General features: G+C 40.6%; 1 protein-coding gene across 1 annotated transcript in view; it reads left to right on the plus strand.

Moving 5' to 3' along the window:
• The window catches only part of ROBO2 (roundabout guidance receptor 2), a 443,321-nt gene that overhangs the window by 366,752 nt on the left and 63,413 nt on the right, over positions 1 to 13,156 (plus strand). The window contains exon 18 of the mRNA XM_088667988.1: positions 10,656 to 10,838. Within this exon, the coding sequence (XP_088524114.1) occupies positions 10,656 to 10,838 (183 nt within the window). The remainder of the gene's footprint in view (positions 1 to 10,655; positions 10,839 to 13,156) is intronic.

Here is a 13,156-nt window from a genome sequence, read left to right on the forward strand (position 1 = left end):
ACATTCTCTTAAGCATTCTCAAAAGTTTTTCTGCATCTACTGTTGGTTACTGCTACTATTATGTAACATGTAACATGACACTTTATGGAGCACAGTCCCTATGATGAGGACCTACAACTTGCCTGGAAATAATGTGTCCCCATCGTTCAGCCTGGACACTAAGGTCCAACAAAAACAGAGATAATGGGCTAATGCTGCCAATTTCTTCAAAAGTCCAATACAAAACAAGCAGCACGCAAGGGCACCAGATTCAATCAAGTTTCAATCAAGTATTATTAATCCAAAGAGAAAACAATAAGAGAACCATATACAAGTGCTGACACAGGAGCCGAAATCAAATGTTAAACAGATAGCATGTACAAATAAAAGGCAAACCAGTCTTTATAGTCTTTGAGGCTATATAGCGGTCAGCAAAGTGGCAGCAGGTCGAACGAGGTGTCAATGGTAGTAGACAGGCTGCCGGCGTTTTTTTGCCTGTTTCGCCCATATGACGGGCTTCTTCAGTAGTTTCTCCTTGTGCTTTTATGTTTAGTGCATTCACTGGTGGTATAAACCAGGTCTTATTAGTATTCGAACTAAATCACTAATATACATATAAACAAAACAAGTATCAAAGACAGTACTTACAATTTGTATGAAACCACTTATCTTGGCTTAGGCCACAATGCTCAGGGTTTTTTTTTTCCAAAAGGTTCTCTCATTTACATATTCACTGGTAATACAAATTTTGTTTATATGTATATTAGTGATTTAGTTCGAATACTAATAAGACCTGGTTTATACCACCAGTGAACCCTCCCATCAGATGTCAAGGAAATAAACAACTATCTGACTTTTAGAAGACATCTGAAGGCAGCCCTGTTTAGGGAAGTTTTTAATGTTTAATCACATTTTTAACATTCTGTTGGGAGCCACCCAGAGTGGCCGGAGAAACCCAGCCAGATGGGTGGGGTATAAATTTATTTATTATTATTATTATTATTATTATTATTATTATTATTATTATTTACCAAAACACCCTGAAACAACATTAGATTGGTGTTGGATGGACAAGAGACCATGCACTATAGTGTAGAATACAGTAAGCCTACAACTTGTCTGATTGAACTTGTGTGCATTCAGCTTTATGCACTTGATAAAAATATATATACAAATATTAAAAAGGAAGTGTAAAGGAGCCAGAGTCTGGGGGAAGAGACTTTGGCAATCGCACCCCCATTGCATCCATTGTGTTTTGGTTATACACAATTTTGATTTCAGGTGTGATTCCCAGAAAGTAATCCCCTCGTAAGTTTGGGTTTACTGCATACTTAAAAATGCAAAACAGATGAAAGAAGAAGTTGAGAGAGAAGTGGTCAGAAGTGACACGGTAGTTTGTGATGCAGACCTCTTTTTGCTCTCTCGCCACATCCCTCAAAATGCAAAGTACTGAAATAAGGAGAAGCTATGGCAGAAGGCATGTTAGTAAATGCAAACCATTGCTTTAATCATAGCTGCCAAGTTATCCCTTTTTAAAAGGGATTTTCCCTTATGCTGAATAGGCTTCCTCACAAGAAAAGGGAAAACTTGCATGGGCGTAGCCAGGATCAAATCTAGGGGGGGGCAAGCCATGGTCGTTCAGGTTGTGACATTTCGCACGGAAAAGGCGAATGAAACCACAATTTTAAGGTGGTTGCGATTCCTACATTTCTGCTTTTACAGGGGGTTGGACTAGATGACCCTTGGGTTCCTTCCAACTTTACAATTCTAAGATTTTTTTTATTAAGGGTTTTCAAAGTTTACAATTCTAAGATTTAATAAAAAGGTCCTTACCACATAATGCAATTTAGTCCCATATGATTAAGCAATTATAAATAAATGAGTCCCCCACCCCAGCCTGAGAATAATGCACTCAGGTAAACTGGTGCAGGATACTTTGGTCGTTGGCTACATCCAACTAACTCCTACTTAGGGCAGACCCTTTGAAATTAAAGTCTGGATTTTTAATTCATTTCAGTGAGTCTACTCTGAGTAGGACTAGCACCCAAGACAACTGTGTGTGTGTGTAGGAGGGCAAACGGGGGCTGAGAGCAAATCTAAAAAGGATGGGACAGCTGCATATTCCTGCAATGCAGAGGGTTGGACTAGATGATCCTCATAGTCCCTTCCAACCCTACAATACTATAATTCTAGGGCAGGCATGTCCAATATGTGAATCCTGAGGTCCATTGCAGGCTCTTCCTCCTCCCTCCTTCTGAAGCTGGCTTGCCTTGGGGGTTAGGGCTCATGGGGAAAGCATGGGGGAAAGCCCCCTTAGTGCTCCATGAGTTTGAGGGAAAGGCTTTAAAGTAGGGGAAACAGAGGTGCAGTAAGGGCTTGGGGATGCTGCCCTGAAGTCAGCTGCGATTTAAAGCAACAGTAGGGGACAGAGAGGTGGAGTAAGGGCTTGGTGGTGCTGCCCAGTGGAGGGGTGACCAAATTCAGAAATGAACAATACCGGGCCATATCATGGGATAATTCCCAAGTTATTTATTTATTTAAATTATAAACAGTATCAACTATTTATCTATCAACTTCAAATCCAGACTGGAAAACAGTATATTTATTATTTCAAATCACCGTAGGCTGCTAGAAAGAGTTCAGCAGGTAAAACACCCCAGAGGACAGGATCACACTTCAAAATGACCTTAACAGACTAGACAACTGGGCTAAAGCAAACAAGATGAATTTTAACAAGGAGAAATGTAAAGTACTACACTTGGGCAAAAAAAAAATGAAAGGCACAAATACAGGATGGGAGACCCCTGGCTTGAGAGCAGTACATGTGAAAAGGATCTAGGAGTCTTGGTAGACCACAAACTTGACATGAGTCAGCAGTGTGATGCAGCAGCTAAAAAAGCCAATGCAATTCTGGGCTGCATCAATAGGAGTATAGCATCTAGATCAAGGGAAGTAATAGTACCACTGTATTCTGCTCTGGTCAGACCTCACCTAGAGTACTGTGTCCAGTTCTGGGCACCACAGTTCAAGAAGGATACTAACAAGCTGGAACGTGTCCAGAAGAGGGAAACCAAAATGGTCAAAGGCCTGGAAACGATGCCTTATGAGGAACGGCTTAGGGAGCTGGGTATGTTTAGCCTGGAGAAGAGAAGGTTTTAGGGGTGATATGATAGCCATGTTCAAATATATAAAAGGATGTCATATAGAGGAGGGAGAAAGGTTGTTTTCTGCTGCTCCAGAGCAGCAGACACGGAGCAATGGATTCAAACTACAAGAAAGAAGATTCCACCTAAACATTAGGAAGAAGAGAGGTTGGAAGTCACATATGGTGGAGGGGGGTGGGGATAGGGATTTAATTTGGAAGAAGTATGTTCAAATTTATTTTGGGAGGGTAGATTTTGGTTTGTTGTTAATTTGTGCTTATATTTTGTATTTTCTTTATATTTTGGTCATTTCTGTTTTTTGTTTCATTTTTGTTATTGTGTATGTTTTTAATGAATAAACTTTATTTTACACACACACACACACACACACACACACACACACATATATATATATATGGAGTGTGGTGGGGTCTCCATCTTTGGAGGTCTTAAAGCAGAGGCTTGACAGGCATATGTCAAGAATGCTTTGATGGTGTTTCCTGCTTGGACTGGACTGGATGGCCCTTGTGGTCTCTTCTATGATGCTGATGATTGCTAACGACTGTTAATGACTGCAATTGATCTTGCAGGAAAAAGCAAGGGGTGAGGTGCCAAAGAAAGCTTTATCATGTATCAGATGGTTTACCACTCCTGTCAGCCAGTCGCCCATTCCTACCCCACTTCTGAGTAATACCCCCACCCTCTGACTAAGGGTCTGGTGACTTCTGTTTCAGTGTATCTGAAGAAGTATGCATGCACACAAAAGCTCATACCTATGACAAACTTAGTTTGTCTCTAAGGTGCTACTGGAAGGATTTTTAAAATTTTGTTTTGACCTATTCACTACTGGCCTTTCTTTTGTCTCTGCTAAGTATCTCTCAGTGGGAGGAGGTAGGAGGGGACTCTTGCTGTCTGGCAGAATCTCTGCTAATGGCCCATATCTCTTTGCCTTTGTTTGCCTAATAACACAGCCATTCTCAGCAACTGAATCCATTGTAATGCTTTCCTGACTCAAGGGGAATTTGAATTCACCCTACATCAAATAAGATAATCAAGCAAAATGCCTACATAATTTCACACACCCATCTTAAGAAATCAATCTATGCCTCCTTTCACTTGAACCCCTCACAGAAATCCTGTAGAGCTGAAAGGGACCCCCAGGGTCATCTAGTCCAACCCCCCTCATGCACAAGGTTCTGTTCTTACTGTTACATTTTGAGTGAGTTTTTGGGAGTTTTTTAAGGGAGCTGACACCACCACACTTACACTCTTAATCTCAGGGTTGTGGTTCCAAGCCCCGTGTTGGGCAAAAGATTCCTGCATTGGAGGGGGTTGGACTAGATGACCCTGGTGGTTCCCTTCCAACTCTGTGAATGGTTCTGTTATTCTGTTGTATCTGAAGGCCTGTTCACAGGGAAGATGCAGCAAACTTGTTTTGTGAGAGATGCTTGTGGTGTGATTCCTGCACTGGAGGGGTTTGGTCTAGAGGACCCTTGGGGGTCCCTTCCAACCATCTAGTTCTGTGATACTATGATTAAAATACTCAGCAAAGGTGTACAGAAGAGAGACAGGTACATATTATTTCCATCTGAAAAGTTGGGACTGAGGGTTGTCTTCATGCATACAAAGAACAAGGAAAGGCAAATGTGAAGAATAACCAACTGAAACAAAACCATGGTGTGTGTATTTTTATAACAAAATAAATCTACATTAGAGTTGTTGTTTTAGTTGCAGGATACATTCCCCCCCCCCTTTTTGTGGTTTTGAGTGATCTATATCCATACCTTTGAATTGATAAACATGTCTTACGTTTGCTTCAGAAAATTAAGAATTCACAGCTCCCCAAACCCATTTGGGAAATTTCTTGATAATGATGTTTATGTAGTCATGAGGCACAGTTTAGATACATTCTGGGGGAGGGGGATTTGTTATCCAATTTCTCTATCTTCTTAATTCAGTTTCCCAGAACGATAGGCAATTGACGCTGCAGGCTCAGACAATGATAACTATTAAGAGCAATTTAGGTGGCTGGGCAAGAGGACAACTGAGCAGGCAAGATAAAGTCACAATAAAGCTAACTACTTGCCCCAACGAGCTAGGCTGACCTTCACAGGCCAAAGATGAGGGGGGGAGCCCCACTCCCACAAAGACAACTAAAATATAATAAAATAAAATAAAACAGCCGTGCAACCGGGACACGCTTCCCTCAGCCACACACATGCCCCATAAAGATAACTTATTAATCCCAACAGAGGCAAAGACGGGGAGGAGCCAAGCAGCAGCAGGAAGGGAAAAAACGCTTCACTCAGCCATGCTCCCAGATGCACCCCTCCCCACCAAAAGCCTTTGCTAAACTGTAAAGCAGTTAAAAGGCAGAACATGCCCAATTAGGAAGTAATCAGCAAAGAAAAAAGCCTCCGAAACAAGAACCACCCCCCCCCCGCAGGTACAAGCCCTGATCCACGAACGTTACCACTCCCAGGGAGAAGGAACCTTATTCCGCTTCTGTGGGCAAGCCAGGAAAAGCCTAAAGGGGCGACCGGCGAGGTGCTGCAGGTAGTCAGCTGAGCGAAGGAGGACTGGAGGCAATAAGGAAGGATGACTCAGAGCTGCCGCGGCTGTTTGAATGCAACTAAACCCCGCCCCAGAGCCAGCCCTATTGGCTGGGTGCAGTAGGCAGGGCGTGGCAGCTGGGACGGCTAAGGCAAGGAGCCGATAGCCCCCTTGCCAACACAGGGAACCTGCTCCCGCTCCCAACTCCTCCCCTTTGAGAGGCTTTGCCAGAGAGACAGCCAGGGAGGGAGGAGGACAGGGAGCCGCTTTTGCCAAGCTTACTGTATTTTTAAGCTTATTTTTTGCTTCTAAAGGGGGGCAACGGCCCCCTCCTGCTTTCCTGGCTACGCCTATGGGCGTGGCCAACGTCCACGCCCCCCCAAGGGGAGGGGGCAGTCCTCTGCTCTAGTCTTTTCCCTGCCGAACACGGAGGGGGAAAAAAGACGGAGCCACTGACTGAGAGAAGAAAAAAGCGCACACGGGTGCACCGCGAGCTTTTCTCTCTCCTTTTTGGGGGGCCAGGGGGCTGAGTACCGCCCCTAGGTACTCCTCTGCTCTAGGGAGGGGCAATTGCCCCCCCTGCCCCCCCCTGCCTACGCCCCTGAAAACTTGGCAGCTATGGCTTTAATAGATCATAGTTTTGTGAGGCTACAGTCAAGGAGGGATAAAATCAAAGTGAATAAGGAATTAAAAAGGAGAACCTAATCTGATGGCTCCTCATAAGGTTCTGCTACTTCACTTAACAGTTAACTTCTGCATAGACTCAGTCGTTGGTGTAATAATATCAGAAACAGCTGTAAACTTTCACAGTAATAGGTGCAATCAAATCTGATGTGTCTAATTAATTTTTGGTCCAGCAAATTAGTTTTGTTCTTCATTACTCTCCAATGGGAGGAAGACATTATATTTCATTATATTTTGTCTGCTGAAACAATGGAGCGTTGCAGGTCGCACACATACCTCGTCTGTATTTTAATTAGCTGAACTGACAGCATTGTTATAGAAACACCTGCAGTATATGAAGCAATACACTGATACTTTGCCTGGCTTTATAGCTATCTATCTATCTATCTATCTATCTATCTATCTATCTCTTATCTATCTTCTGATTAAATATAATGTAAAGAAATATCAAATTAACGCCATTTTTCTCCAAATCTTAGCACTTACATTAATTCTGTTGAACATCAATGGGAAATGTACATCCATATTCATTTATGTTCAGCTGCTGAAATCACAAAGCATATGTTATTCTGACATTTAAATGAATTATTACTTTTGCTCATGTAATTGCAAGGCACTGAAGGGTAGAACAGGCTGCCAGAATGCTAACTTAAAAGTATGCTGACCTAATTTGGAAACACACTTTCTTAAGGAAGACCCTGTGGGAGGCTATGCAGTCCTCTAAAACTCCCTTGAAGGTTTTTCTTTCAGCTCTTCAGTTAAATGAAAAGGCATTTTTGAACACTTAGGGGATGTGGTTGGTGCAGTTTTAAGGTGCACAGCACACAGGGAATAAGATGCCATTCCATCACCAGCCTAGCATGGGTGCAGGCTACAGGAATGGAGAAAAGTAATGAAAAGGAAAAGCAATGCTACTTAGAGCCACAGTCACTACTCAGCAGGCTGTCAGGAGAAACCTAATGCATTCTGTAATGTGGACACTACAAATTACAGTGACTTCTTTGTTATAGCCTTGTGCCATTCCCCTTGGATTTCAAGTATTTCCTTCTCTGTCACATACTATAAGCAGGAAGAGGTTTTCTGTTTCCCCTGAAAGGCTTCAGAACTGCTTTGTGGATTTGAACCAACAAAGTGTAATTTAGAATCCCATAGTATCCATGCAATGCTGAAGTTGTTTATTTAACACACACTGCTTATTTACCCTCTGATTCCAATTCAGATGTCTGCTAGTTGCCCCATAGCTTCTTAGGCTTAGATTGCCCTGTTTTTTTTCTGTGACATCAGAGCAGTTAAGCCAACTTGAAGTATGAGGCTTGCCAAGCTGCACTGAAGGACATCAGATCAAATTAACCACATTGTGTTAAAAGGATATCCACAGCCCACGGTCTGTGAACGTACTAGTAGATGTAGCTTCATGACCAAACTTTTAGTTTAGAAAAGTTGTACTTTCATCTTGTTTAGAAAATTTGGCCAAGGGCCTTCAATTAAAATGTTGAGCTCTGCTGAAGCATCACTGATACGGTTTTAAATTGATAGGGCTGAATTAGATCAGTGGGAGTCAGAAGTTCATGTTTTCATTGACTTAGCTGATTAAAAATAAATAAAAATAAAAGAGAGCAGTGAAGTATGTTCTGTATATTGTAATGGGCCAATCTAATTTCCTAAAGTCAGTCAGAAACCACAAGTGACTGTATTTTCAATAAATTTGATTTATTTATGCTCGAATACTATGCTCCACTGTAGTAAAACTTACATACCTAAGTTTAGTGCTGAGCCATTCAAAGGACTTTTTTGAGACAATGCATGGAGAAAGTATCAGCCCCACTGACAGCACCATCATATATACTCTGTTTTTCACTAATCTTGGTAAATCACAGTCCTATTTTGGTGTTTTGGAGATCCTTCACTAAAATGTTTCGTGTAGGTTACTAAATGTTTCATTCTTCAGCATTCAGCTCCCTTCCCATGCCCGCAGTAGTTAAATCTTAAAGTGGGAGTCATACATGAATGCAGTTGAACGCTAAGACACCATGTAGCATACAGCCTGCCTTTAAAATTAGTCAATGGCAGGCAATAGCTGAGTAACTGAATATATTGTAGGGAGGCAGGTGGCACTGTGGTCTAAACCACTGAGCCCCTTGGGCTTGTCGATCAGAAGGTCAGCAGTTTGAGTCCGCATGATGGGGTGAGCTCCTATTGCTCTGTCCCAGCTCCTGCCAACCTAGCAGTTTGAAAGCATACCAGTGCAAGTAGATGAATAGGTACTGCTGCAGCAGGAAGGTAAACAGTGTTTCTGTGCACTCTAGCACTCATCACAGTGTCCTGTTGAGCCAGAAGTGGTTTAGTCATGCTGGCCACATGACTCAGAAAGTTGTCTGTGGACAAACACTGGCTCCCTCAGCCTGAAAGCGAGATAAGTGCTGCGCCCCATCATTGCCTTTGACTGGACTTAACTGTCCAGGAGTCATTTACCTTTATTGAATATTTCATGCAGAGACAAAATGGTAACCTTTGAGTTAAATAGTAGATGGGACTAAGACAAGTGATCCATCCTTTGACAACGGGATTATTACAGGGTGAGTCGTTTAAAAGAGGCCCCGTGGATACAGAGTACACATGTTCCATGGGACCTCTTTTAAAAGACTCACCCTGTATAAATGTTATAATTTTATTCAACAAAATGTTGGAAGGCATGCCATCATAGAGTGGTACTTGATTCTGGATACAGCACAGCAGCTAGGATCTTTTTAAATTGTGGCAGCAAGTTAAAGTTTGAGATTGGCAAGTGGAGAAACCTGATATTTTTTTATCTACTGTGGAACAAGCTCCTTCTTGTCCTTTGCAAGTATAATTCATTTATATTTACTGTGTGAAATTGTTGTTTCAGTAAGAATGTGAGGGTTACTTTTGCTTGGGCAATATGGAATTGCATTTGTTAAACTGACACAGGCTGAGCAGGTCTTAAGGATGCATAATCTAATAAAATAAAATGGATGCAGATGTTACTAGGCTTTGATAACCATTTACAGAATGCAATTTTCATTCTCTTATCTGGCAATGAAAGGGTAGGAGTCAGAAATAACACACCTAGCCTTTAGTCATTTGCAATCAGTTTAACAAATGACCTTACTTTTACTTACCTGAGGCTTGAATAAATATGCTGACATAGCATTGCTTCCTTCCAAAAAAATGAACTACAATTTTAATCATTCTGAAAAGGAAAAACATGTTTGCTTGTTTTTCAAAGCAAGACACAATGATGTAACATTATAACCATTTGCACTGTGCAATTATGTGGTCACTGTTTTCACACGCATTCTTTAAGAATATAGCTTTATGTAAGTACAGTATTTGCTTCCAAAAATAACAGCAATATGGCAGGAAATAAGCTAAGGGGCTCAGGTATTACATAGCTTGGCAACTATACTCCAATAAATTAAAGGAATACAATTATTCTACATCAAAGGACTTTAAATTGTTGTATAATTGGGGATCGCATGCTGCAAAATGCAGGATTATTTTGTAAGGGAAATAATTTATTTTTGGATTAGACCTTTTAATTACAGAATTGTTCACATTCTGTGGCAGAACTTGGAACGAAGCCTAATATCGCTGAGCCATTCAAATGGCTAGTTAACTACAACATTTGCCAGTTTACAGGCCACACACTATGTCATTGACTTGCTAGCAGATATTTACACTGGGTCTTTGGTTTGTGGCTTAACCTGTGGCTACTTTCTCTCCTAAAAGGAGGGAAGAAACGAGGCAGAGAAGCAGCAGTTTTTCAAACAATACCAGTCAGCATATACTTTCTGCTGCATTTTAGTTGTGTTGCTTAGTAAAGGTTTGTGGTATTAGGGCTGTGCAGACAGTTTATACAAATCATGAATCTAATTGGTCCAATTTGTGCCAAATCCAGATCAGGTCAAGATCAATTTGCAGTGATTTGTTTCAATCCAGAACTAAATAATAATAATCTGTCTAAAGCCAGGCAGACAGTCTCCAACACAATACAAAGAGAAAACCCTGGTGAGGAGGGAAGATGAGCCTTGCTCATTGAGAGCTCTAGCTTCCAATCTAGGCACAGAATTTCATCCAGCATTCTCCAACAGCTTGTGGAGAGGTAGAGTAACGTCTTAACCCAGCAGACCATTTCTGTTGTAAAGTATAGTTACTGTGTGAGAGAATTTTGGGTATTTGTTCCCTGGATTTTAAGAACCTTCACCACCTCTGTCTTTAAGCATCTGTAATGTTGTTTGGTGTGATCAGTTTTGTTTTTGTTTTGTTTTTGAGCAGGAAGTCGTAATGAAGTTGTCATCACGGAAAACAACAATAGTATCACTGAGCAAATAACAGACGTTGTCAAGCAGCCTGCCTTTATAGCTGGAATTGGTGGTGCATGCTGGGTAATACTCATGGGTTTCAGCATCTGGCTGTACTGGCGCAGAAAGAAGAGGAAGGGCCTCAGCAATTATGCAGGTAAGAACAAGAGCTGTTTTCTAAACACATGTTTAGTCAAAAACATTGCTAGCTCGTGAAATGAAGAGTGGAATGGGTGATTGTTGTATGCTTGCTCAGTAATGCTTTGCACCACATTACTGCAGAAAATATAATATTCCCATAATGAATACATCTGATATATGTAAGACACTCAGGAATCTTAGATGCACTATTTCATTCAGGTCCTGGTGTGAAAAGAAGCGTATGTATTTCCACGTTCAGTATTTCAGAGGATTGCAAAGCTTGAAACATGAACAAGCAAAGTAAAATGGCACCTATTTCACTTAAATTACTTAGAACAGAGTCTTATTCAAAGAATTAATTACTTCCATTGATTTTAGTTACACAGTTTTGAATAAATGTAACTAGATGAGAACCATTGTGTTTTAGTTCTTTGAAGCAAACATAATTAAGGCCTGATCCAGTTTTATAGTATGAACAGATGAAAAGGAATATAGAAAATGTAGATCCAGTGCATCACATTGTCCCAACTTTGTATTCACTAAGGCTTCACTGAACTGGATGGTATTTACAACAGGGTTAGGTAACACGATGCTCTCCAGGGGTAGACTACTCCTCCCACCAGTCAGCATGGCTATAGACCTGAGATGATGGGATCTGTAGTCCAAAACATCTGGAGGGCATTACATTGGATACCCCTGATTTAGAGCATCAATCACTTCATGAGTAAGCCTTCCTTTCTCTTGTATTAAATACAACAATCCAGAGGTATATAAGGCTTTCCTGTTGCATGATGTATTCCATAGTTCATAAAAGAAACAGATGCATAGGCATGAACACTGGCACCTCAAAATCCTTTAATTTTCACTGTGTGAAAATTATTTTGGATCAGATGAAGTTCTGTATCCATGTTATGAAAGCAAAGGCTTTGTAGAATGTGTTCCTCAGAATTGTGTCTCATGTTGAGTAGTAACTTGTTGCAGTGTGTAAACACATAGTTCACAGATGTGTTGAAACCAACACAAAAGCAACAGTTTTTTTATAAAAACAACCCTTCCTACCTATAGCCCCCTTTATATATTGTTGTGTGTGGTAAAAGTGCTAGGAGACATGCATTTCAAGGCAGCTGAAACAGAAAACTCTTATTAATGAATCTGCATTTCCATAAAGTTCAACCATCAGTTTTGGTGCCATATCTTTTCTGATAAAGAAAATATCTCTAATGATTTATGCACTCAGGGCAATTCAAGCAGATTTACTTCTGGCTGTGTGCTACACAAATCTGACTCCAGAATCCTGTTGATTTCTTATTAATCATATACAGTGCCTGAATGACCACGGTGGTGAAGCTACATTATTCATAGGCTATGCTGTTTGCACATGTTTTTCTTCCTTTCCTTTTAATTAATGTGCATATATATGATGGTAGCTTCTGCTTTGATTTTTTTTTTAAAAAATCACCAAACTGTTCAGAAGTTAGATACATCAAGATCAGTGACACTGAAAGCTGCAATGTGTTATTATCACCTCTTTATGTTAGATAGCTATTAATAAGACTTTATGGGTTTAGTAGATTCATTCTTTTATGTTATATTTCTGTATACATCAGATGTGCTAAATACACAAGTCTACTTCTTAATTGCTAATGAAATGTTTCATGTCTTCAATTGTTTGGCCTTTGTATAACAGCATGTTTCTGTGAATAGGCTTGTATCATCTAACTATGTGATTTTACCATATATGTAAATATTTATGCAGCAGAAAACATGTAGAAAATTTGGTTTCTAGCTGACAGCCATATCTCATTTGTCAGCACCCAAAACTGTGGAATATCTAAGTTAGAAGGCTCATTGCCCCCAAATAGTTATGTATATGGTACTGGCATTCATGACATTTTAAGTGACCCCCTCAGTATGTGGCTGGCTGCTGTATTGTGACACAGGGTTGTCCATTAATTTTCAAACATTGCATTTGCTCGACAGTAAAATCTCATAAGCAGTTACATTTCAAAGCTGGTCATAGCATCTATGGGATAGATTGCATGTCCATGTTGCCGGTTATTATTCAATATAATTGTCAAAATCGCCTTCCACCTCTTTTCAATCCTTTATTTTTCATGGGCTGCTGGCTGGCTAGTGCTTAAAGCTGAATTGCTATAACCTGCACAAGATTTTGAGCTACATACATAAGTCAATTCTGAAGGGCACTTGTGCCCTTTAATTGGCGCACTTCTTAATGGGGTTTATAACTCACAATGTATTTACTTTTCTTGTTTTGCAGTTCAGTCCTTCACCTTCACCCCTGCAGGTACTGTTCATTAGTCTGTCTCTTACCCC

This window comes from Zootoca vivipara, chromosome 4 (genome assembly GCF_965207765.1).
Source record: "Zootoca vivipara chromosome 4, rZooViv2.hap1.1, whole genome shotgun sequence".
NCBI lineage: Eukaryota > Metazoa > Chordata > Lepidosauria > Squamata > Lacertidae > Zootoca > Zootoca vivipara.